This window comes from Mobula hypostoma, chromosome 5 (genome assembly GCF_963921235.1).
Source record: "Mobula hypostoma chromosome 5, sMobHyp1.1, whole genome shotgun sequence".
Taxonomy (NCBI): Eukaryota; Metazoa; Chordata; class Chondrichthyes; order Myliobatiformes; family Myliobatidae; genus Mobula; species Mobula hypostoma.
The window spans coordinates 159,275,441-159,303,394 of NC_086101.1; the positions used below are offsets into that span (position 1 = coordinate 159,275,441).

The following is a 27,954-nucleotide window of genomic DNA, read 5'->3' on the forward strand; positions in this document are numbered from 1 at the left end:
AGTAAAACAGTTGTTTAGAATGATCATGTTCCCCATTACCTCGTAATTCACAGCCCTAGACTCTTCATTTAAATAAGTTGGGATCATTTGCCAGAAGTTCTGTAGCAAGACTGGGTTTTATGTTGTTGTAGCGCTATCTGTAGTTCAGTAGGTCTTGGATTTCTGTGCACAGAAGCTTGAGTCGTACTGATGTTCAAATGGCTCAGTCAGGAGGAATTGCTTCAGTAAGTGTACCTTGAAATTGTAGGAAATATTTACAAAAAAAGGAAATTCATTCAAGAGCAACTTTCAAAATAATATTGTATATTTGCTTGCAAATTTGAAGGGAAGGAATGTGGAACTAATTAAGTAATTGTTCTCACAAGATGGCATGTGGACAATAAGCCAGATATTTACCTCTTTGCTTTAAAATTATATCTTTGTTTCTGTGTATTAGAAAATATTTCCTATTTTAATTGAAATTCTACAGCTACTGAATCATAAATTGATTTTCAGAAAAGATTAAAGAGTTAATTTTGAATATTTAGCAAAACATATACGTGTGTTCTTTCACAAGCGTATTAGAATGCCTAACTTATATCCCTTTTCTTCCTTTCTTCAAGGTGAAGAACTTGTTCGAGCAAGATTGCATGCGCCATCATCTGAGTAAGTTGCTAAAGGGATAGTAGCTGGTTACGTGTCTGAAGATGAATGAAAAGATTGCAGAAAAGACTTATGTGTTCGTTACTCATGCTATCCTCTAATTGACAAATTATATCTAATTTTGCTATACTGTCTTTCTTCATGAATTAGTTATTAGCTACTTAAAACTTAACAAAATACAAATGCTATCCTACATTTTTATTTATCTCAAGAGCACAATAAAGAAAAATTCTCTACCGATATTTATACATTTTGGTTACTTGTCATTTTTAACTTATGATGAATTTAAAATGTGCTATAATATGCTTAACTTGTTACTTTCAAGAATTTTGTTTGGTTTATATCAGCAAAAGTTTGACTAATTGTCAAATTTTCTTATTTTCCAACTTAAAGCATGCTAGCTATGGAAAGAAATTTTCATTATTATTTATTGAAATTCAACATTACATTGTGAAGATATTCTAAATTATGCCATTACATCTGTTACTTTTTTAGTGGTTTAATAGATGAGTAGATATTTAACGTGTTCCTGCCTTTTTTGTGATAGAACTAATTGCATTGACATGCTGTGAATATTGTACATTGATGTAAGAACTTATTAATCCTTGGATGCACCATGAATAAATGTGAAGAAAATAATAGAGTTACTAAGTGAATGATCAGCACAAAAATCAGGGTATGATAGGCAGATCCATCTCAAAACAGACACGTTCAGCAGGACATTCAGAACCAAATGTCTTTACAGAGATAAAATGGGAGAAATAAGTGGACAAGGATTTTAAGTTTTATGAGCTAACTAAGTGTTCACTTTGGTAAATTCTGGGGTTATATCCAAGAACATGTCACCTAAGTTTTAGTATTGTGGGAGAAAAACAGATGCAATCTTATTACATTCAGATAAGTAGAATGATATTGTCTGATAAATTGGAATTTCCAAATAAATATTGAATAAAACCATATTTTATATTTGTAATTTCCCAAAATTATCAATTTTAATGTTTGTAACAATCTTCATTTAATTTATACCTATCAGTCAGAAGTAAATAGCTTGAAATTATTTTAGCTTCAGTCAAGGCTTTAGGACATTCTAAATCAGGGATTATATATAAGCAGTGTATTTGCACACATCAAATTCAGCTGAGGAATATGTTGGCCAGTATACAGTGTCCAAAGTTATTTGACTCCCACCAAAAGCAGACCTTTCATCTATTGCAAATTTTCTCTGTGTAGATAGTAATGGTTCATTCAGATTAGCCTTTCATAACATTCTAATTCTGGTTCTAAAAAAATCTTCTATAGCTAGCTGCTTCTTCAATCAATTTATTCCAGGTCATCTTTGTGACATTCCAGTCCATGTGACATTAGTTAAATTTACCACCAAATGTCCAACAAACAGAAAATAGGTTAAGAATCTGCTGGAGAAAAACTCAGTGGGTGAAGTTGCACTTGAGAGTGGGCATCTGTGAAGGCACTGTTGCTTTCTTAGGTCAGGGCACTGCATCAAGAGCGGAGAGGTGATATAGCTAGTATAAAGAGTCATAGAGAAGTGCAGCATGGAAACAGGCCCTTTGGCCCATCTAATCCATGCCAAAACCATTTAAATTCCTCCCACTCCCATCAACCTCACCAGGACCTTAGCCCTCCATACCGCTACTTTCCATGTAGCTATCCAAACTGCCCTTAAACATTGAAATCAAGCTTGCATGCACCACTTATGCTGGCAGCTCATTCCACACTCTCACAACCTGCTGAGTGAAGAAGCTTGCCCTCATGTTCCCCTTAAACTTCTCCCCTTTCACCCTTAACCCATGACCTCTAGTTGTAGTCCCACCCAACCTCAGTGGAAAAGGCCTGCTTGCATTTACCATATCTACTGTATATCCCTCATAAGTTTGTCTACTCTATCAAATCTCCTCTCAATCTTCTACGTTCTAACGAGTACAGTCCTAACCTATTCAATCTTTCCTTATAACTTGGGTCCTCCAGACCCGGCAACATCCTTGTAAATTTTCTCTGTACTCTTTCAACCTTGTTTACATCTTACCTGTAGGTAGTTGACCAAAACTGAGCACAATACTCTAAGTTAGGCCTCACCAATGTCTTGTACAACTTCAACATAATATTCTATCTCCTGTGCTCAATACGTTGATTTATGATGACCCATCTGCCAAAAGCTTTCCTTATGACCCTATCTACCTGTGATTCCACTCTCAGTTAATTATGTACCTATATTCCCTGATCCCTTTGTTCTACCACACTCCCCAGTGCCCTACTGTTCATTTTGTGTAAGTCTTACCCTGGTTGGTCCTACCAAAGTGCAACACCTTGCACTTGTCTGCATTAAATTCCATCTGCCATTTTTAGCCCCTTTTTCCAGTTGATGCAGATCCCTCTGCAACCCATGATAGCCTTCCTCACAGTCCACTACACCCCCAACTTGGTGTCATCCACAAATTTGCTGATCCAGTTAACCACATTATCATCCAGATCATTGACATAAATGACCAAGCACTGATCCCTGCGGCACACCACTAGTCACAGACCTCCAGTCAGAGGCAACCCTCTACCATCACAATCTGGCTTTTCCCACAAATCCAATGTCTAATTCAGTTTACTACCTCATCCTGAACGCCGAGCGATTAAACTTTCTTGACCACCCTCCCATGCAGGGCCTTGTGAAATGCCTTACTAAAATCCATGCAGACAACATCCACTGCATTGCCTTCATCCACTTTCCTGGAACTTTCTAAGGTTGGTTAGACCTCACCTATCACACACAAAACCATGCTGATGTAGCCCCCCGGCCACTCCCAGGGTCGCTCGGCTTGCTGTTGTCTAGAGAAACAGCCTCGGCCCCGCCAAACTGGTAATTAGTTTGTGTGGATGCTGAGTGATGTACCCCACCCCGCCCAAATAACGGACAATACATCAGATACGATTAAATGATTTACAGTTTATAGATATTACTGGAACTATATAATTAATAGAGAATAAAATATAAAAGGAAAATAAAAGGCGCCACACTTATCAAAGTTCAATCTCTTCGTGCATAAAACAGTTGGAGCTCAAGAACCTTCTTCTTCACCCTGTGACCCCTCGGACCACCTCGACCGGACGCCTGGGACCAACAACGGTGGTCGACCAGACGCTCCGCACAAGTCCGTCTACGTCTCCTCGCCGAACGCCCTCCTCAGGGTCCGACCCTGTTAGCAGACATTACAGTACCTGGTCCATCCTCTGTCTTGCTCTCCCGCCTTCTGCCCCAAAACCCCGTGCATACAGTTCAAATACACCAAAACCATAACAACTATCCCAATTGGTTCATAACATCCTCTTATCAGTAACGTGATTCAACAAACTGCTAGCGGGAGGGACTTTCTCAGCGTTTAACATAACAAAGAAGCATTCCCAAGTATAACATAACAAAGAAGCCATTTTAAATTTAACATACAAAAAAAGGAAGACCCCGTACACTGACTATTCTTAATCAGTCCATGACTATTCAAGTACTTAAATATCCGGACCTTTAGTATACTGTCCAATAACATTCCCACAACTGACGTCAGACTCACTGACCAAAATTCTCCTAAGCCTTTTTTATTTTTTTTTGTAATTTATTTTTTATTGAATTTCATCATCAAACATTTCTATAAGATGTATTTCAGATACTGTACATATATATCATATAATAATATTTGTCACAAATCTCCACATAATATTTATCTGAGGTAGACACTTATAGAAAGGAGAGGAAAGAAAGAACAATCGAAAGAAGAAAACTGTACAGACAGCGAAACAACATTGGCTATCCTCAAATTCTCTGGTACCTTCCAGTCACCAAGGATGATTTCAATATCTTTGCTAGAGCCCTGGCAATTTTCTGCACTTGCCTCCTGTAGTGTCCAAGGGAACACCTTGTCAGGCCCTGGGGATTTATCCACCCTGATTTGCCTTAGGGTGGCAAACACTACCTCCTCTGTAATCTGTATAGAGTCCATGAAGTTGGTGCCTCTTTGCCTCACTTCTATAGATTCTGTATCTATCTCCTGAGTAAAAATAAATGCAAAAAATTAAGATCTCCCCCATCTGTTTCGGTTCCACACATGGATCACCATTCTGGTCTTCCAGAAGACCAATTTTGTCCTTTGCAATCCTCCAGTTCTTAACATATCTGTAGAATGCCTTAGGATTCCATTCACTTTGTCTGCTAGAGTAACTTCATGCCTTCCCTTAGCCTTCCTGATTTCCTTCTTAAGTGTTCTCCTGCATTTCTTATATTCCATAAGCATCTTATTGCCTACTCCTGCTATGCACCTCCTTTGTTCTCTTAACCAGCCTAAAATATCTCTTGAAAACCAAGGTCCCCTATGCTTGTTATCTTTATCTTTTATTCTGACAGGCACATACAAGCTTTGTACTCTCAAAATTTTGTGTTTGAAGGCCTTCCACTTACCAAGTACACTTTTGCCAGAAAAACAACCTGTCCCAATCCACACTTGCCAGATTAATTCTGATACCATCAAAATTGGCCTTTCTCCAATTTAGAATCTCAGTCTGTGGACCAGAGCTATCTTTTTGCATATTTGCTTTCAAACTAATGGTATTGTGGTCACTGGATACAAAGTATTCCCCTCCACAAACTTTTGACACATGCCTTGTCTCATTACCTAATAGCAGAACCCGTATCGCACGCTCTCTCGTTGGGACTTCTTTGTACTGATGAAGGAAACTTTCCTGAACACATTTGACAGACTATCCTATCTAGTCCTTTTACAGTATGGGATTCTCAGTTAGTATGTAGAAAATTAAAATCACCTACAACAACAAACTTATGTTTCTTGCAACACTCAGCAAACTCTTATCATTATGAAAATGTTGGTTATCTTGATCTGACTATCTCATGTTTCTTATTCATCTACTACTGCTTTGCCCGTTTACAAGCTATTTATATGTTTGCTTATGAATGATTTATGAAGCAATCAAATTATGGTCCACGTGAACAAAATGTGAAATGCTGACTCCATGCCTGTTTCTGGGTCTATATTTATTATAATGTCAGTTACACAAGCATTAATGTTAATGAGAATAATGAGCTTCATGACAACTAAATTAAAAATAGAAGAAAGCTCCGTTAACCTAGCATCTGATGTTCAGAAAGCTTGATGGTTCAGCGTCTGGCTTACTCATTAAGATGTAAGCTGAAGACAGAGTGCAAGTGGGGTTCGTAGCCAGAACCAGGGTTCCTGCATTTGGGACAGGGTATGTGACTGCAGCTTGCATTGCCATCTAGAATGTCAAGGGTTAGAAATATAGGTAGCTTCGTCTCAAGCCAGAGTCTGTATTGCTTGTTTATTCCATCTCTTCAAAGTCAGCTGCTTCACTGAAAATCTTATTGTAGAGTTGAGTAATATGTAAAACAGAAGAGAAATGTAAGTGTGTTTAGGTGTTAATTAGAATAAGATTCAATAGTCTGGAAAATCTGATAGTCCATTCCATGTACTAGATTTTAGAATTGGACTCTATTTATTATTGCAATGTGCAATGCAATAAACCTCTCAATTTTGATTTATACTACATAGTGCCAAACGGGTCAGCAGTGACTTGTTTTCATTGGATCCATTGTTTGGACCTCCTCTTGATTCATCATCTTCATCTACATCAACTACTTCATCAGGTAGATGTCTAGGTTCTTTTGTTGTTCAATTGTGTAAATATTTTGAATAGAGTAAGAGTTTCATTTGATATTTTAAAGTAAAATGTATTATTCTTGCGATTTTTTAAAAAAATATGTAATTAACATCGCTGGATTAACCAATGTGTAGAGTAATCCAATATATATTTATTCTGTGCCATTGTTAAGGTTTTCATTTGATCTAATAATGTCCTTGTTACTGGACACCATTGTCCTTGATATCATGATGATGGTATTTTATTGATCACAGTTTTTGTTTCGTTAAGGTCATTTAACCCCACATTGAAGCACCACTTAAACTGATTTTCATTTTTAGCAGTAATTTCTAGGTGCCCTTAGTTTAATAAAATGTATAGGTTGCATTATAGTGTTATTTCACACATCTTCATGAAATAAAATAGCACATTTATCAATGTATAAATAATATATATTTAAAAAGTAATAATACTAATTTTCATTAAGGTATGTAGAGTCTATTGATTTTCATAGCTGTAAAGAATGCATATCACATTAGCAATGCAGCCAAAGCTTTTGTATTCAAGCCAATTGTTTAGACCCAACAAAGGGGGAAAAAACATTTATTTTGAACGACTGTTGAAAATTACAGCTCAAAAGTTATCAAACAAAAGTAGTGCATTAACCTGAAATTGTTGAACTTGGTATCGAGTTCAGTAGGACTGCTTGGGTCCTTGGATTATGGGAAGGAAAGAGGTGAAAGACCAGATGTTGCATCTCCTGCTTTTGCAGGTTAAGTGCCGTTAGAAGAATAGTGGCTGGAGAGAGATAGAAGAGAAGATTTAGGCATGTTGCAGCTTTCTGGACTCAATATTGATTCTAACAAGATTAAGCAATTGCTTTCTCTGTTGTATCGGAACTGAACTATACCTCTGCTCTCCCACTAATACTGCCTGATCGCTGGACATTTCCTGCATTTCACAGTTATTGCATGTTGATTTATAACCGGCCTCTCTCTAATTTCTCTCATTAACCTATCAATAAGATAGCCTAACCATCACCTTAAACCATCCACAACCTTAGCAGACCTTAAACTCTCTCACTTAATGAGAGATATCTTTTTTGTTTTATCAATCCCTCCCTCATCCTTATAAGATCTTAAAACTAACTTGTGTTCTCTGCTAAAAACAATGCTGAAAACACTTGGCAGGTCAGGTAACACCCGTCAAAAGAAAAGGGTCAGTATTTCACATCTGTAATCCTTTGTCAAAATTGAGAAAGAGATTTTAGTTTTCAATACCAGGGAAAGTAGGAGATGGGTGATAAAAACAAAGAGAGCATCTCTAGTAGAGTGAGACCAAATTAACTTAAGGTAGCATTTAAAAGCCAACCAAACTATTTTGTCTGTGTGATATATAGCCAAATGCAGAGTTATCATCCATCCCAATAGGCTAGGTTATACTTAAACTACAAGAAAAATTGAGCTAAAATAATGTCAAGCAAAAATGACCAGTTCTAATGCAGAAAGAAAGAGTGACTTAATGAAAGATGGAGAATTTGATATTGAATATCTAAATCTACAATGTGCCCAGATGGAAGATGAGATTTTGATCCTTAAATTTGCTTTGAGCAGCTGGAGGCTCAGAGTTAATCTTGTGCATTAAATACACATGCCTCACAAAGTAATCACTCAGCTAAAAACCAAATACTGTATGCAATCAACACACAAGATGCTGGAGGAACTCAGTAGGCAGAAAATCTGCAGATTTTCTCTTGTTTGTGACCAATTACTGTATAATCAGTTGGAGGAAGTGTGAGTGAATATTTTCTTCATCTGGAAAGACTGTTTTAAATGCATGTGCTTCACAAGGTAATCATTTGGCCAGTATTGCAGAGTGAACATTAAATACTGTATACTCAATTGGAAGAAGTGCAAGTGAATATTGTCTTCATCTGGAAAGACTGTTTTGAGATAACCAGTATAGAAAGGTGTGGGGTGGAGGGCATGGGAACAGTGCCAGAAGCTGGGAAGTGGTTGGTGAAAGTGACCATTTGAAGGTGATGGAATGTGATAGGAGAGGAAGGTGTGGTATGGAATTAAGAAGGTGATGAGGGAAGATGGTTGTGATGGAGAAAGGAAACTGGTGAAAGGAGCATGTGGGTAATTGGCAATTGGAGTGGGTGGAAGAGACAAAAGAGACAGGGTGATGTGTGCTGGGTAGTTCAGGAGGAGAGAGAAGTTACAGGTGTCCCCCACTTTTCGAACGTTCGCTTTACGAAACCTCACTGTTACGAAAGACCTACATTAGTTCCCTGTTTTCACTAACACTGTTACGAAGAAAGGCAGCGCGCGAAAAAAGCAGCACGCACAAAAAATCAGTGCGCGATAAAAGGCAGTGCGCGCCCCGAGCAGCCGCTCTCCCCTGGATTCGGAATGGCATTCCAGCCGCATTGCTTAAACACGTGCCTGTGAGCAGCCGTTAGCAGGATGAGTTCTAAGGTATCGGAAAAGCCCAAAAGAACTCGTAAGGGTATTATACTTAGAGTAAAACTAGACATAATTAAGTGTTTTGATCGTGGTGAACGAAGTAAGGACAAAGTGAGTTTGGCTTGTGGAAGCTGATGAAGATGATGTTGAAGAGGTTTTGGCATCCCATGACCAAGAACTGATAGATGAAGAGCTGATGCAATTGGAAGAGGAAAGGATAACAATCGAAACCGAATGAGTAATGATAAAGTATGACTTTAGTTTTGAAAGGGTACGTTGGTTTAGGGCATATTTGCAAGATGGTTTGAGTCCTTACAAAGAACTTTTTGATCTAAAAATACGCGAGGCTCAGCAGTCAAGCAAGCCTTCCACATCAGCCACAGCAGACGACGAACCTCGACCTTCGACATCGAGGCAGGCAGTCATAGGAGAAGATGACCTGCCTGCCCTAATGGAAACAGACGACGATGAGATGACACCCCAGTGTCCCACCACCCCAACCCCCAGGCCGCGGACAGATACCGATTCGCGGAGAATGCAGTGGTAGCCGGGAGGCACCCAGCACATCTTTTAAGAAAAAAGCCAAAATAAACATGCTAATTAATTAGGTGCCACCCAGCACGTAATTGTTGGCCCAGATCAGAGGCGATGCAATCAGCGATCGCATCTGATCTGGGCCGACATATATGTGCTGGGCGGCACCTAATTAATTAGCATGTTTATTTCGGCTTCTTTCTTAAAGATGTGCTGGGTGCCTCTCGGCTACCACTGGACCCCTGCATGCTTCGCGGATCGGTATCGGTTTGCTGCCCGGAGGGTGGGGGCCACTGCACCACCCAAACTCCGACAACTCAGTCTAACACACCATCATCAGTGTGCTCAATGTCTTTCCGATTCCCGTAAGTGATACTACACTGTACATACATTATTTCTACTTTATATCGGCTGTGTATTTTTACGTGTTATTTGGTATGATTTGGCAGCTTCATAGCTTAAAGGTTACAGGAGAGCACTTGTGCTGTGTTTTTGCTGAGAGCGCTTGCGTGAGATTTTCGCTACGGAAAGCAGTGCGGCAATGATTGTGGAAAAGTATTTCTACTTTATATAAACTGTGTATTTATCATATCATTCCTGCTTTTACTATATGTTACTGTTATTTTAGGTTTTATGTGTTATTTGGCATGATTTGGTAGGTTATTTTTGGGTCTGCGAACGCTCACAAAATTTTCCCATAGAAATAAATGGTAATTGCTTCTTTGCTTTACGACATTCTGGCTTAATGAACCGTTTCATAGGAACGCTCTACCTTCGGATGGCAGGGGAAACCTGTACTGCAAGTTGGAAAATTTGATTGCAACTTCTAGTATTCATCATTTTTAAGTAATCAGATTTTCTACGTTGTGTCAAAGCTGAGTATTTCCAGTATTTGTTTTCAAACTTCTAGCAATTACATTTGGTTTGTATGACACAATTCCAGCATTGTCTTTTCTGTTTCTCTCCATTTCCTCATTCATCTCCTTTTATTTTCATCTCCAGCTAGATCAGCTGTGGTTAACAAACCTTCAACACCTCCTCTCAGTTGACTCTGTAACTTTTCTAGCATTCTGCCTCTCCTAAACTGCATTCCACAACAGTGTCGCTGGGTTTTCTCCACCCCTTCCTCTTCTCTGCAATTTTTTGATTTCAACTTCTCATCGTGATGAAGGGTCATCAACCTGAAATGCCATCTCTCTTTCTCTTTCCACAGCTGCTGCCAGGCTAACTAAGTACTTCTTTTTCTATTTTTGTTCAATCATATCTTATGTAGTTTTAATGTTTTAAGAGCAAGATTGTGGATTTAAGATGATTGTGGACTTTAGGAAGGTGCGGGTTGACTACTCTTCACTGCACATACGTGGGCTCCTCCTTGGAGAGAGTTAGGAGCACCAAGTTTCTTGGAGTGCAAATAATAGATGATTTCACGTGGTCCTACAACACTACGTCCTGGTCAGAAAGCACAGCAGCATCTCCACGTCCTGAGGAGATTGAGGCGAGTAATGCTCTGCCCCCCCCCCCCCCATTTTAACCAATTTTTATAGGAGCACCATTGAGAGTGTCCTGACCACCTGCACCACCATCTGGTATGGAAATTGCAAGGACGGCTGAGAGGTTCATTGCGGTCTGTCTTCCTCTCGTTAGAGATATTTATCTAGCAGGGCCTTTAGCATTGTCAATGATCCTTCCCATCCATGCAATAATCTCTTTGACACCCTACCATTAGACAGGATGTACTATAAGCATTAGGACAGGGTATTGGTAAGGTGGGAAACAGCTTCTTACTCCAGGCTGTAAGACTACTGAACTCCCTGCCACCCTCAGGTCTCATCACATATGAAGTGCCAATAGCGTAATACTCCAATCACAAACAAGTGAAAATCTGCAGATGCTGGAAATCCAAGCAACATCCACAAAATGCTGGAGGAATTCAGCAGGCCAGGCAGCATCTATGGAAAAGAGTAAACAGTTGACTTTTCGGGCTGAGACCCTTCATCAGGATGGGTCCTGATGAAGTGTCTCGACCCAAAACATCGTCTGGTTATTCATATTCTCCAACATTTTGTGTGTGTAAATATCTATTTACTTCCTGAATGATGGCTTCCCCTCTGCTCCAGCATTTTGTGTGTTTTAGAAGCATAAAACTGTTTACTTTTTAACTTGTATCAAATGTGTACCTTATTAGTTGTTAATTTCTTCGTGGTAATATTAGTTTGTGTTATGTGTGTGACTTATATGTGCTGTGTTATGCACTTGATCAGAAGGAACATTGTTTCATTTGGTGATATACATATGCATGGTTGACAATAAATTGAACTTGAACTTGAAGATTCACCTCTTCCTGCTTTTAAATGTTTTAAGTTATAACTTTAGAAAGAGCATGCATCAGTGTATCAGTGATAGGTTAAGAGAATGGGCAAAGAAGTGGCAGATGGAATACAGTATACGGAAGTATATCGTCATGCACTTTGGTAGCAGAAATAAAGATGTCTACCTTCTAAATGGGAAAAGACTTCAGAAATTTGAGATGCAAAGGGACTTTGGACTCTTAGTGCAGGATTCCCTAAAGGTTAACTTGTTGGTTGAGTCAGTAGTGAGGAAGACAAATTCAACATTAGCATTCATTTTGAGAGGATTCAAGTATAAATACAAGGATGTAAAGGTGAGGCTTCATAAGGCATTGGTCAGAATATATTTGGAGTATTGTGAGCAGTTTTCAAACTTCCAAGTTTTAAAGTGCATTTATCATCAAAGGATGTATAAGTTATACAACCTTGAGATTTGTTTGCTTACAGGCTGTTGCAAAGGAAGGAAACCAAAAAAAAATAAAAAAAGACCAATACCCCCTCCCCCCCGTGCTCACAGAGAAAGAGAAAAAAAACACGAAGCAAATCATATAAACAATAGAACCAAGCAACAATAAGAGCATTTCAAACCAGGCTGAGTCCTTGGATCCAAATACCTGGAGTGGCCCGGAGTATGCCCAAAGCCTCGGTATTCAGTTCGGCATTCATCATATTAATGGGGTAAATCACCGTGAAGTTTCCAGACATGAAGCACAGCAGCAGCGGGCGGTCTCACAGCCTTAGTGTCATAAAGAGAGAAGCCCCGAGATGATCTGGGCTGGCATTTAAATTGTCCAGACCTCGCACTAGGACCCGGCCCTACTGTCAGTGAGTTGCTCGGAGCCTAGATTTTGCTACTGAAGGAGCTGTTCTCAACCTGTCCAAATTGGCTATATCTAAGGCCATATATTGGCCCTATATCTAAGGAAGAATATGCTCACTTTGAAGAGTGCCTAGAGGTGGTTTACCAGAATTATTCTGGGGATGAAAGGATTAACATATGAGGAGTGTTTGATAGCTTTGGACCTTTGCTCATTGGAGTTTATTAAGATGAGGTTGGAGGGAAGATGATCTTATTGAAACTTACCAACAATTGAAAGCTGGACAGAGTACATGAAGAGAGGATGTTTCCAGTAGTGGGAGAAAAGTATAGAATAAAAGTACATACCTTTGAAACAGAGATGAGGATAAATTTCTTTGGCCAGAGGTGGAATTCATTGCCACAGATGGCTGTGGAAGCCAAATTATTGGGTATATTTATAGGGGAGTTTGATATGCTTTTGATTAGTAAGGATGTTCATCATTACAGAGAGAAGGCAGGAGAATGAGGTTGAGAAGGAGTAATAGATTAACTATTTATGCAATAGATTAGATCGATATGCCAAAAGGTCTAATTTGTGTCTTTTGATCTTATGATATCTAAGCATGTTTTTCCTATTCGGTACAGTTATCGAAGCCAGGCAAAGTAAACAGGATTTTGTATATTTGGAAAATAAATTGTATCTCCTTTTCTCAGACTGGAAAATACACCTTGATTTCATTCATAGGATGTCAATATTGCTGTTAAGGTCAGCATTAATTGTGTGTTTTCATTTATACTTCTGATTTTATGGTACCTTCTTGAATTGTCTGCACTCCATGAATTGCACCATGTAGTAATATGTGAGAGTTTCAAGTCTTTGGTCCCTCAGTAATGTGAGAATGGATTATATATTTCCAAGTGAAGATGGTGTGTGTCTTTGGAGATTGTGCCCTATACTTCTGGTTTATCGTTTATGGGTTTGAAGTTACTATTGGCAGCCTTGTCAGCTTACTCTGAGTATCCTATAGATGATGAACATTTCCACTGAGTGCATTAGTGGAAAAGCCAGTGAATGTTTTATGTGCTGGATAAGAGATATCTATTTAGCTGGTTGCTTTAATCTAAATAGTTCTTTTTAAAAAATGTTGTTAGAGCTGGAGGTGGAAGATCTTTCAGAAGGTGGTTCACATTCTGCAGAATGCCTTGTCTCTGACAAGAATATAAGAAATGGAAGCAGGGATAGGCTATGGAGCCACTTGAGCCTGCTCTACCAGTTGCTAGGTCATGGTTGATCTGACCTTAGGCTTCCTTTTTGTTTGGCATGTGCTTGCGTGCGTGCGTGCGTCCGTGATGATGTCTTTTTCATGGCTTTTTACTAGGCGTGGAGCAAGAGAGAGAGACTGTATGGTGCACCACTCCTCACACAGACATTTTCGCTGTATTTTCCCCTTTATTTTACAAGGTCGAGTTGCGATCTCGACACTCAACCCGGCACGGATCGAAAGCGTACTCGGGAGCAGACTAGACTGGTTTCCAACCCAGGAGCCTCTGCTGCCATTGATGTCATTGCGCCACCAGCCGGCCCCTGACCTTAGGCTTCAACTCGATTTTCCTGCCCAATCCCAACAATTCTGTATTTATCCGTGTTAACTGATGATTATTACAAATGTCTTTGATGTACTTATTTTAGGAAAGCTTTCAATACCAAAGAAAAATAATATGGTTAAAAGTTAGGTTTATGGAGAGAGGTTTTAGATTTTCATTTGAAACAGATTTAAAGGGTGAAATGGTCTGTTCTTGTTTCTAAACTGCTGTGCATTGGCTGTTTAATTGCTCGCCATCATTCGACAATTTGATGTGGCAGAACTGCAGAATTGTCAACTAAGGGATTGCTAAGCTCCTTCGCCGATATATCTCTTTTCATCATTAGGGATGCATGTAGGCCTGCATATGGTTCTGCAAGTATATGTTTAGCTTCACCTGGTGATGCTCCTAGCATATTCTTCTGTGGCCTGTATTAATCCACAGTTGGTCCTCCAGCTCAGTGTAAATAGCATATGGATGAATGTGCAGGGCCATAAAATTACAGTAAACATTTTTGACATCCTATCCATTGCATTAAACACAGCACCTCATGACTGCCCAGTTTTGAGCTCCTAGTATGTTTTGAATCTATTGGATTTAGATAGTGGCAGGCAAAAACACAATAATGGGTGTTCTCAGTGTAAGAACATGATCTCTTCTTCCAATTTTGTCATAAACAGGTGCATCTGTAAGAATGAAGTTGTGAGTTGGTCCTTTTTCAATGTGATTGCATTCTTTGTTATTGTTACCAAAATTTTATGTGTATTACAAGCTTACACATCAAGAGTGGCAGGCATGCACAGTGATATTTAGCAAATGGAAAGAAATGCATATTTTGATGTCGTAGCAAGGGTTAGCAAGAGGATTGCAGCTTGATTTGTATTGGTCAGTTTTTCAACTGCCCACTCACGTCATCTGTTCTGATATCCCATCAAATCGCCTTCCCTTGATAATCAAATTTGTGATCTTGCCATCTCAAACACGACTACCCTGATCGCACTGATTCCACCCTTCCCTGAACCACCACATGTTTTCTCAACCATTCTCTTTCCTATATTTTTCTGCATGCAAGGCCCAGGATCATATTAAAATATTGAAACTAGGCCACACACAAAATAGGCATGGTACTGTCTGCTTCTATTTTTTTTTCTTAAAAGTCATCAAATCCATCAGTGTCTTACTGCATTTTCAATAATCTTTTTTAATAAATTTTGGAAGAAGGGCGTATGTCCTTTTATGAGTAACTCTCTTGACTATAACAATGTCACTCACTTCACAAAATGCTTTTATAATTTTAATGGATGATAAAACCGTTCACATACAAAAGCCATGAATTTGCTTTACCTTAAATTACTGCAGGGATGACAATTAACAGAATAAAAATTATAAGAGCATTTTTATTATATGAACGGTTTGATCATCCAATAAAATTATAAACGCATTTTGTGAAGTGAGTGACATTGTTATTGTCAGATCTCAAAGGTAATGAAGAAAAGTTTAGAAATGAAAATCGTCTGTTGGAAAAAAGTGAACATAATGTTTTTTGTATGGTAATAAAATATTCTCTTGTCACCAGTGGTGGTTATAAGCATGTTGGAAAATTTGTGCACGAATGACAGTAGTAAAAGACTCAGATGGCAAAAAAAACCATTGAAACAAAATGAAAGTTGCTGGAGACCCGCCTTTATAAATAGATGCTGACAGACTTCTGATTTTTTTTTTAGTAAGTTCCATTTCCCCCAGAAGTTATCATGGTTTATTGTTTTACAACATTGAATCACAGTGGATTTAATTTGTTTTTTTTTGACACTGATCAACAGAAAAGGACTCTTTTGTGTCAAAGTGAAAACAGATCTCTACAAAGTAATCTAAATTAATTACAAATATTAAATGCAAAATAATTGAAGCACAGGTCTTCAACTGCTTAAAGTCAGTATTTAGTAGATGCACTTTTGGCAGCATCTACAGCGGTGAGTCTGTGTGGATAGGTCTCTATCAGCATTGCACACTTGAATACTGCAATTTTTCCCATTCTTTATAAAACTGCTCAAGCTCTGAACTTTCTCTTTGCCATTCTCCTATAAAGCTGCGACCAGTGAAGCACCTGGGCAGCAGTTGTTGTATGCGCTGACTCTCTCATCTCAGCCACTGAAGCTTGTAACTCTTCCAGAGTTGTCATAGGTCTCTTGATGGCCTCCTTCACTATTCCCCTTCTTGCATGGTCACTCAGTTTTTGAGGAAGGCCTGCTCTGGGCAGATTTATAGCTGTACCATATTTTTTCCATTTCTTGATGATTGACTTAACTGTACTCTCAAGGGATATTCAGTGTCTTGGAAATTTTTTTTGTATCCACTCCTGACTTGTGTTTTTCAATAACCTTTTCGCAGAGTTGCTTGGAGCATTCTTTTGTTTTCATGGTGTGGTTTTTGCCAGGATGCTGACTCACCAGCATTTGGACCTTCCACATACAGGTGTTTTTTTCACTGCAATCAATTGAAACACTTTGACTGTCTGTATCTTGTTTTACAGCGGTTGAAACACTTTGACTGCACGAGTGATCACCATTTAACTAATTATGTGACTTCTAAAACCAATTGGCTGCACCAGTGATGATTTGGTGTGTCATACTAACTGGGGTGGGGGGGGGGTGAATACTTAAGCAATCAATTATTTTGTGTTTTATAATTGTAATTAATTTACATCATGAAAGAGTCTTTTTCTGTTGATCAGCATAATAAAAAGCCAAATTAAATCCACTGTGCTTCAAAGTTGTAAAACAATAAAACATGAAAACTTCCAAGAGGGGTGAATACTTTTCATACGCACTATAATTGTGCAGAAGTCAGAGCAGAAAGAAATGTGCAAAGCTATAATTGAATGCTCTAAATCTGCATTCATATAGTATTCATAACAAGGCAGGTAAAAATTAAATGGGCAAAACCTAATACCCCTTACAGTGGCAAGGTTACTTTGACCTAAAATGTTGGTGGAAGTTTTACAAGGTCCCAAAAAAATAAAAGTAGTGATGAATCATATTATTTTTATAGTATGACTAGAAAATTATACATGTATATGTATACAGAGGGAAATTTCCTCATGTCATTATTAATTTTGTTCCCATTTATTTTATATCTATAACCTCTAGTCCTTGACCTCTCCACCAGGAGGAGCAGCCTCCCACTATCCATTCTATGCTGTCATGAGCACTTACTATTTTAGGAAACATATCAGATCTCCCCTCAGTTTTTTCCTCTAATGAAAACAGTACCACCCTCTCTAATCTGTCCTAAGTACAGGGGGCAGCGTTGTAGTATAGCATTTAGTGTAATACTATTACAGTGACACAAGTTCATTTCTGCCACTGTCTGTAAAGAGTTTGTAGATTCCTTCTCTGACCGTATGGGTTTTGTCAGAGTGCTCCAGTTTCCTCCCATGTTCTAAAGGCATGTGAGTTAGTAGGTTAATTGGTCATATGGATTTAATAGGGCAACATGGGCCGGGAGGGCCTGTTACCATGCTGTGTCTCTAAATAAATAATAATTTATGATCATTTGGATGCTAGTCTTCATCAGATGGGCATTAAGGACAAGAATTGGGATATCATGTTACAATTGTACAAGACAATGAAACCACACACGGAGTACTGTGTGCTGTTCTGGTCAACCAGATATAGGAAGGATGTAATTAAGCTGGAAAAGGTATTTAAAGTATTTAACAGGATGTTTCTAGTTGTGGATTGCAAGAGTTATAAGGAGAGACTGGATAGGCTAAGGCTTTTTTCCCTGGAGTGTGGGAAGCAGAGGAGTGACCTTATGAAGTTATATAAAATAATATATAAAAGGAGCATAGTTAGGGTGACTGGTCACTGTCCTTTTTCCAGCAGAGGCGAGTCTAAATCTAACGTTAGGTTTAAAGCAAGAGGGAAAAAATTCAATGGGAACGTGAGAGGAAAATTTTTCACGCAGAAAATGTTTCTGCATATCTCCAGAGAGGTGTTTAAAAAAAACACCTAGAGGAACTCATGTGGTTAGGCAGCATCTGTAGAAGGAAATGGACTACCAATGTTTTGGGTCAAGACTCTTCATCTTGAATGTTCCTATTTGCTTCAGATTCCAACATCTGCAGTCTTTATGTTTCTAGCAAAGATAGTCTGACCACCTACCCTTGACCAATGGCATGACCACTGCTGAATCCCCCGTCTTTAATATCCCGGGGATTGCCATTTCCAGAAAATCAGATAGACCAACCACATAAGTACTACAGCTAAAGTTTTACCAATTTTGAAGAACATGGATGGTTCTAAAGAGCATTAGGATAGCACCTGTGGAATATTTACAACTTAATGCATAACTGGTAACCAAACCCTTTTCTGCTTATGAATATGGTCAAACAATGGGCCATATTCAAATTTGATGATCATTTTGAGGAAAAATCTCTCTCCAAACATAATTGGAGCTGCTAGCAGGTGCTTACAGTCTTCATACTGAATTTGTAAATGTTGCTACAACAAACCAGCGAAAGAGTAAATGGAGGGAAGCTGTTTCTATTAAGTGATGGCTCATAGGATAAAGGATCAAAGATTAAAATGGAAGAGCTTAAGGTACAGATGAAATTTTTTTTTAACAGATTGAATGATGATCCAGAACCCACTGTGTGTTAGGAAACAGACTCAATTGGGACATGAAAGAAGGGCAATGGATGAAGCAAGTGAAGGAAAAATAATTGCAGAGCTATGACAATAGAGCCAGCAAGTAATTAGAACATCAGAATGTTCCACTTCAAAGCCACGTGACCACCAGTGCCCATAAATCAAAAATGAATAATAAAAGTAAAAATTACAGGAATTAGTAAAATTTACAAGATGATCAGAGTCTCAGGATAATGGTTTTATTTCTGTTAGATCAGAGAAAAGTAATGCTTAAAATTTTGACCGCAGTGAATATCAAAATGCTGCCATCCTTAGATAGAAACCTTAGAGTAGGATTCAACAAGTAAAAAATAATTTATACTGAGTTGGAGTATGGAAGGCCTTCCTGAGGTGTAGATTATTGCAGTTTTGAATGGAAATTTGGCTAAACCAAAGAAGATAACAGAACAATTGACTTAATTTTGCATCTTCTAAGAGTGGCAGGAGACAAAATCATTAAGTTTCTCCTGTGGTGGAAACATTATGGTTTAGTAGATGTTAGATGCTATTTTTACTGTGACCATCTCAATCACTATTTTGCCTAGTTCACGAGAACAAGGAAATTCTTTCAGTATAATTGCCATTGCCTTGACTATTAATAGATTAAATTTGTTTTGTTAGTGGACTTTTAAAATGTAATCATTCTGGCATTATGTTTCATTAACTAGTTGTGCTTTCGTCTTCCTCCTTGTTTTTCTTAACTTTGTTCCTAGCTTTTCCTTTCCTTCCAGTAAGTAACACTTCTGAGGTACACACACTATTTACATCAGGTAAATAAGACTCTATTGAAAAGCTGTAATATTGAACTTCTTTTTTGTGCCCTGTTATGCAGCAAAGTGGTTTTATAATGGAGAACTGAAGAATAGCAATCAAGCTTTTAAAAGGCAACAAAAGAACAAAGCATCTTATTAATTAGCTTGTTGAGGTGTCTTCAACAAGGTTATAGGAATGCTCAAACAAAATTTTTCTACTTTGTTATATTTGAAATATTGATTATTAAGGATTATTTGAATAATTAGACAGTAATACCACCTTGCTGATTGATATGTAGAAAATAAGTGTGTGTTATGTCATGTCTTGATGCATATGGCTTTTTTTCAAAAATGCCTGTTTTAGTTTTGCCCACTTGATCCACAAATAACATGAATACCGACATAACAAATTCCAGAGCTTTGCAACGTAAAGAGATATTGTACTATAATTGATGAAATTTCTAGGATATTTTAACAATTTGGAAACCCAAAATCTTTCATCTAAATTGTACTAGAGACAAGCATTATGATGTATTGCTTCTATTACTGTAGTTTCATTGATTATCCCATTTATTTGAAGGATTCATTAAAATCTTTTAAAGTAGTTGATAGATCAAATAGTTAGCATATTTGAAGGAAGCCACTTAATGATGTACTTAGCATTTTATAGGGCAGCTAATAATTGGTCAATGGAGATCAAAAGGTTTTGTAGAACCTGTTTGAGGAGCAGTCGATGTTCATTGAACAGTAGTGTATAGCATAGGTAGATAGATAGATAAATACTTTATTGATCCCAAAGGAAATTACAGTGTTGTGGTAGCATTATAAGTGCACAGTTTGACTCCTATAACAGAGCCAGCCTTTCTAATCAGTTTATTGAGCCTGTTGGCATCACCTGTACTGATGCTGTTGTCCCAGCACACCACTGCATAGAAGATTGTACTGGCAACAACAGACTGGTAGAACCTGTGAAAGAGAGTCCCGCATACTCCAAAGGACGTCAGTCTCCTCAGGAAGTAGAGGCAACTCTGGCTCTTCTTGTACACAGCTTCTGTGTTGTGCTCCACTCAAGTCTGTCATTCCTGTGCACCCCCATGTACTTGTAGGTCCTCAGCACATCCACGTCCTCACCCTCCATAGTAACAGGGAGCAGTGCAGGCTTAGTCTTCCTAAAGTTCATCACCGTCTCGTTTGTCTTACTAATGTTGAGCTGCAGATGATTCAGCTTGCACCATTTGGCAAAGTCCTCCACCAGGGCCCTGCATTCATCCTCCCAACTTCCCTTTATACACCCAACTATTGCTGAGTCATCAGAGAATGACTCAGTGCTGTATTGAAGGTCCGAGGTATATAGGGTAAACAGGAAGAGAGCTAATACAGTCCCCTGTGGGGCCCCAGTGCTGCTTATAGCCATATCTGACACGCAGCTCTGAAGTTGCACATATGGCCGCATAGTTAGTTGATCATATTTTAGGTCTATAATTATGATTTCTTGGCATTGGATTTGTCTTGGTAATTAAAATGAATAATTGAAAAGTGAGAAGTAGAACTCCTTTGATTATAGGATGAATTTAGTAAATTATAAAAGCAATTGATGGAGTTAACAATTCTAACCCCTCATCTAAGGATGTTCAAAGTAATATCAGAAAGTTAAGATTCAAAAGCTCTGGTCTTCATTTTTGCTTTAATTTATTAACCTTCACTTTATTTACAATTTCTTTAGTACTTACTACCACTTGTGTTTACTGTGATTAATATTTTGAACTCGTACAAGAATGTATGATTTTGTTGTATAAATTTTCTATAATTTCATTTTACCAGCTAACCACTTAAGGGATGAAATGTTCATTTAATTGCATTGTATTTTCAATTAGATAACTGACCTTAAAAAGTTAACCCTATTCCTACACCCATCTTACTAATGAGTTATGACTAACATTTTATTAATATTGTAGTCTTGATAGTTTCATAAATTTTAAGAGAATTAAGCAATGTGTATCTATTGTAGGTTGTTTATTCTCAAACCATGGGAGACAATCTCAATAAAACTCATTTAGATAGCTTAGTTGTTTTGAGTTGGAATAAATGCCTCATGAGGAATGATGGTGTATATCATAAAGTTAATATTCTACACTTTTTATTGCATATATTTCGCAAGCTTTTAACTTTTCCTTTTCCTTCAGCTGAATTAACATGGCATGAAGGGAGCTCAAGTTTCTCAAGCCCTAATTCACCATGGGGTGTAGAATATGAGTCCTCAGTGAAACACCAGTCAAGCTGTGAGTCTAAGTGTTCTAGTCCTGATATAGGTTTTAGTGTAGCAGCAATTTTAGAAACCTTAAATGGCCATACTTTCATTCCTACTTCACGGACTCAGTGGATTTCCTTTAATGATGAGCTAAATTCAAGCAGACCTCTAAACTTAGAGTTAAAGGAACCAGCACAAGTTAAAGCTCCATCAAACTCCAATCCTCCTGTGGCCTCCTTTCAGTTGTCGTCTTCCAACAGCACTTTTGATGACCAAAGTGACCTTCAGAGTGATTTTACAGGCAGCAAGAAACCACCAATTGAAGAGAATGACACTGGAAGTTTTACATCCTCAGCATCTCAACCTATGGATGTTAGTTTAACGCCTGTGGTTACTCATTTAAATAATGGTATGCCAAATATGATTGTATGAACTACATAATATTTTATGCCTTGGATATTAATATCAATGCTCTTTTCTTCAAAGTGAAGTAGTTTGGATACATTTCTTTCAATAAATAGGATCATTAAATTGTGCACCTTTGCACTCATACAAGTGTGATTGCACTGACTATACCAAGCTACTTCACTGCAAACTGCAAATTTTCTGTAACCTGTATAACTTTGACACTATGTTCTAAAAATAGCATTCTATTTCTTGTGTTCAATTAGAGTAATTTGCAGATAATCTAGTACCTTAAATTTGGGTTGATGTTATTTGGGGTCAGATAATTAACTCCTACTGATCATTTTTGAATGGGAAAATTAGTTTATTACAAAGGTTAATAGTTTTAAATTTGTAATTCAAAAATCACTATGCGTGGGTGCTATTAAAGTAATGGAAGAGTAAGTAAAGTGATACAAGAATGGTGCAATGTATATTTTGGTTTTAAGGTTAAGGTTTTAAGTCAGATAGATAAGAAGGTTCTTTCTAAAACAGTTAGTCCTCAGACTGTTCAGCCAATATGTTTTGAAAGTTTTGTTCTGTAACATTAGAAAAAAATCTCTTGAGCATGTGTACTCTTCCATCTGAAACAATGGTCATTGGATGAATTACTTGTAAGTTTGTACTATATTTCATCCTGTGACAATTTGCTTTTGATTTACTGCATCCTCACTGGGAGGAGATTGGCTTCTGACGTTTTTTATTTAGTATCCATGGAAACTGACATTGTTCCTTAGGAACCTAAATCCTTTGTTAACTGGGGGAGATTTGTAGATTGGCATCTGATTAGGACAATCAATGCAAAGTAAATGAGGTCAATATGTCTGCTGTTAGTGGTAGAGCATTCATCTAGGTTTTACAGAACATGTCCTTGAAGATCTGGGTATGTATTTTCTTGTAGGCTGGTAGAAATTTAGATTGTTCTGTCCCTGACCAGAAAGGGTTCAATTTGATCAGATATTGGAATCTGTACTTGACAGATAAAATAAGTGCTACAGCCTGGAGGCACAGTGCGCTGAAATGTGTTATAGCACATATCATCTGATTAATGCTCCCACTAAATTAAGTGCCTACCAGAAGTTAGACATATTTGCTACAATCTCTGCACAATCTCAAACTCTGAGATGATTAAAGTGAACTGTGTGTTGTCTTGATTAATTAGCCATTGAATTATTTTGCACTCTTGGAGGCTGTTTCAGAAATGCAGTTATAGAGACCTTATCATAAGCAGTTTGGGCAATGATGTCCACATATGCAATGATGTTGCATACGCAAGAGGAATGGATTTGAATTAAATATGCTAATATCAAGGTGGAAAGATAACTGCATCTTTAGGTTAAAATGCCTCTTTTTAATTGTTAGATTAAGCTTCACTTTCGCTAAGGCTTGCACTATTAAACTATATATATTGCATAAAGGATGATAATATTCAGATTCTCCCATCTCATGTTGATTGGCTAATACAGGGGCTTTTTTGATGCATTAAAGCTTAAGCTTGGGAAGACCACTCCTTCAAATCACATTGTCTTAAATTTATTAATGTTTTTTAACCAAGAAGATTTTTAAAAAATGATAATCAAAACTTTTTTTTAGTTTTGTTATTTTGTTCATGACTGATACCTATTATATCATAGCCTTTTTTGTGATCATTGAAACCAACAAATCAATTAATGGTAAAGTATTTTTGGAGCTTCAGTCATTTTGTATTAATAGAGGTGATGGAAAGAGAACAATTGCAGAGAAACTTTCAACAAAGAAAACAAGTGTTCATTCCTGTTTTGAGATGAAATGACTAATCATCAAAAATACATCTAACTTGCAACAATTGTTGCTTAAGTACAAAATTTAAAATTATGATTTTGTTATATGAAAGTATTTAAACTAAGTTATTTGAACTTAACTCACAAGACATGGTGAATCACATTGTTTAGAAAACTGACAAAATAGCAAAGTAATGTACAAGCTATATTGAAAACTCTGAAACCAGGTGAGGATCTGTTTGGAAGGATTTTTGTTACTATTTCCTGCAACCTGCATTTGTTCATTGGGATTAGTTTTGATTCCTGAATATGCCTCGTTTTCAAAGATGTATATTTATGAGGGTATTCACCTTTATTATTCAGTGTAAGTTTGATTTCTTTTTAGTGCTATAACAAGAAATTAGTTTAAGTTAAGGTATATAGTTAAGTGATTACTACTTTATGCAACATTCTTCACAGTTCTCTTCACTGCATGTGAAAGTATTCTTTAAAAGTGGTTGGATGCATGGGGAATAACATCTTTAGACATTTTATGAATTAGTATATCTCATTTGAAATTTTACTTTTTCTTCTCTCTGATTACCCTTCCTCCCCATCTCCCCACCAGTATCACCCCCAGCAAGGCCTACCACCCCACTAAATACAGGTATGATTGTGCCACCGCCACGTCCTACATCCAGACCAAAGCTTTCAACAACAAAATTGGGCGGAATCAATGAAATCGTAAGGCTCTTTTTTTGTTATACTACAGATCATTTTATCATTGCAGAATAATGTTCACATATAAAGTTTGTTTAACAAAATATTAAAATATTTTCTCTGCTATTACAGATGTTTTTAAATTATTTCTTAAGTATTGAGATAAATACTAGGTCAAACATTTCAGTTTTGTTTTATTTTGTAGATATTAGGGAGGAGGGAAAATAAATGATGATAGACATTCCAATTTCTTCTTCATTCAATCAGGTTATTAGGTTGATGAACTACGTAAATTTCATCTATTCTGCATTCAGTAGCCACTTTATTAGGTACACCTGCTCATTAATGCAGCTATCTAATCAGCCAATCGTGTGGCAGCAACTCAGTGCATAAAAACATGCGAACATAGTCAAAAGGTTCATTTGTTCAGACCAAACATCAGAATGTGGAATAAGTGATTCTGACTGTAGAATGATCCTTGGTGCCAAATGGAGTGATTTGAGTATCTCAGAAACTGCGGATCTCCTGGGATTTTTGCGTACAACAGTCTCTAGAGTTTACAAAGAATGGGTCAAGAATCTGAAAAACATCCAGTGACCAGTGGTTCTGTGTGCAAAAATGCCTTGTTAATGAGAGAGTTCAGAAGAGAATGGCCAGACTGTTTCAAGCTGACAGAAAGGTGACTCTAGCTCAAATTACTTCACATTACAACAGTGGTGCCAGAAGAGCATCTCTGAATGCACAACACATTAAATTTGAAGTAGATGGGCTACAGCAGCAGAAGAGCACAGGCATGCACTCAGTGGTCACTTTATTAGGAACAGGAGCTACTTAATAAAATATCCACTGATTGTAGGTGGATGATAGAAGAATCCTGATGACCATGTAAGAGAGAATTGGAAGAGTGATCACCTTCCATGTCTTAAGGGAATATCACAATTGTCATAGAAAATTGAATCACTGATATCTACTGTAAACCCCCAACTCCCACACTAACCTCAACTACACCCCGCCCCACTCCACCTGTCTCTCAGCTTCTCTGTCTCAGTCACATCTTTTCTCAAAATGAGGCTTTCAGTTCTAGGACTGCTGAAATGTCGCCCTACTTCAGGAAATGTGGCTTCCCCTCTTCCTTGGTTGACAGAGCCTTTAGATGCATTTCCCCTATTTGTTGCACAACTGCTCTCATTTCCTCCCCAGCTCTCCACAGACAACAGAAGTAGAATTCCATGGTCAACACCTTTCACCTCACTTGCTTCCACATCTAGCATTTCCAATGGAATTCCACCACCTGCTATATCTTTCCCTTTCTCTTTCTTTCAGCAAGGACTACTCTGTACATGGCTTCCTGGTCCGCTCATCTCTTCTCACCAATCCGTCCCACACCCTGGTTCTGAGTCTTCACTTAAGCATCGAAGTACTTTTTTTAAAGTGGTTTGAGCATTTTTTTCCTCTTCTTCCTTATCAGACTCTGGGTAAAAAGGCTTTTCTTTGTCATATAAATCTGGCCCCCTTTTGCGAACCCAAATAGATCCTTCTTATGAAAATCTGTTCATAATTTTATATCCGTCAAAAACATCTCCCACGGCTTCTTTTGTTGCAGAGAAAATAGCTCTGATCTCTAGTCTTTCCTCAAAGCTTCAATTTATGAATACTACAATATGTTCATACATTCCCACTGCAATTTTTGAGTGCAATCATATTTGCATTGTAAGCAATGATCAGAACTATATGCAGTAGTCAAAATTTATAAGTAAATTAGCAGAATGTAATAAGTAGAAATTCAAGAACCGTAGATGGTGACAAAAGACAGAAAAGAACATATTGCAGTGTACGTCAGGAATCATGCAGAGGCAAATGAAATTGAACTGTAGAAGTAATTTAGAAAATTTCAAAGCACACAGGTTTCTAACTTTAATTGGGCTAACATTATCACTTAGAAAGCATTAATAAGAGGTAATGTTGCTAGGGCTACCATTCACAAAGTCAGAGTTATAAATCATGATAACAGGCCCTTAGCCTAACTTGTAAAGCCAACTAAGTTGCTTACCTAAGCCAGTTCTATTTGTGTGTGTTTGGCCCACATCCATCTAAAGTTTTCCTTTTCATATACATGTCTTTTAAACATTATAATTGTACCAGCCTTTACAACTTTGTCTGGAATCTCACTCTGCAGATGCTGTACCCTCTGTATAAAAGGGTTGTCCTTCATGTCCATTTAAATGTTTACCCTTGCACATAAAATCTTTGCCCTGTAGTTTTAGATTCCCCTGCCCTTGGTAAAAGAATGTGATCCATCACCCTATCGATGCCCTTCATGATTTTATATACCTCTATAAGGTTACTGCTCAGCCTCTTATATACAGAGGAAAAAAGTCTTGTAGTCCAGAGGGAAAAAAAACCCAGTGTCCATTATCTCCTTATAACTAAATCCCTGTAGTCTCAGTTATACCCTCTTGAATTTTTATCTGTACATCCTTCCCATAGCTAAACAATCAAAACTGCACACAAAATCGCATTACTCAGTGTCCTGATTAATATAGGCTAGTGACCCAAGTATCTTTTTAATTTAATTTTATTTAGGGATGCAGCATGGGAACAGGCCCTTACTGGCCCATCGAGCCCGTGCCACCCAATTACACCCATGTACCAATTAACCTACTAACTTGTCTTTTGTACTTCTTCTTTCCCACCCTGTTACCTGTGTGGTCACTTCCAGAGAATCCTGTACTTGTACCCTTCAGTCTCTGTTCTACAACACTCCAAAAACCTATTTACTATGTAAGCCCTGACTATTTTAATTCCCCAATTTGTAATATGTTACACTTGATCCTGTTGTGGCCTTAAATAACCTTCACTATACCACAAATTTTGATGTCATTCACAATCTTTATATTTATGCCAACTACATTCCCATCCAAGTCATTATTATAGATGATGGACCACAGTGGACCCAAAACCAACCTTTGTGGCACATGACTGGTCACAATCTGAAAAAGCATCCCTTCACTATCACCCTCTGAACCCTACCTCCAAGCCAATTCCTATCTGTAATGTCATTGTCTCAGAACACTTTTGGTATTCTGTTTACTTTGAAATTTTATTGTCAGCATGAGTTTATGAAAGGGAAAACATGCTTACTAAATCTATTGGGATGGTTTAAGTTAAACAGTCCTGTGCAAAAGTTGTAGGCACGTGTAAAAAATTCTGTAAAGTGAAGATGCTTTCAGAAATCATGAAATTAAAAGTATCAAAAAAAATTTACAACTAAGTGCATTAAACAGTAAAATATAAACTAAATCAAATAAATGTTGTGACTAC

The 27,954-nt window shown here is 37.7% G+C and overlaps 1 protein-coding gene across 3 annotated transcripts in view; it reads left to right on the plus strand.

Annotated features, from left to right (window-relative positions):
* The window catches only part of fcho2 (FCH and mu domain containing endocytic adaptor 2), a 223,789-nt gene that overhangs the window by 118,801 nt on the left and 77,034 nt on the right, over nucleotides 1–27,954 (plus strand). For 2 of the 3 annotated variants that reach the window (XM_063049223.1, XM_063049224.1), the window contains 4 exons: nucleotides 603–645; nucleotides 6,222–6,316; nucleotides 22,032–22,139; nucleotides 24,542–24,657. In XM_063049223.1, coding sequence (XP_062905293.1) covers nucleotides 603–645; nucleotides 6,222–6,316; nucleotides 22,032–22,139; nucleotides 24,542–24,657 — 362 coding nt within the window. The remainder of the gene's footprint in view (nucleotides 1–602; nucleotides 646–6,221; nucleotides 6,317–22,031; nucleotides 22,140–24,541; nucleotides 24,658–27,954) is intronic. The other variant, XM_063049225.1, reaches the window with a different exon arrangement.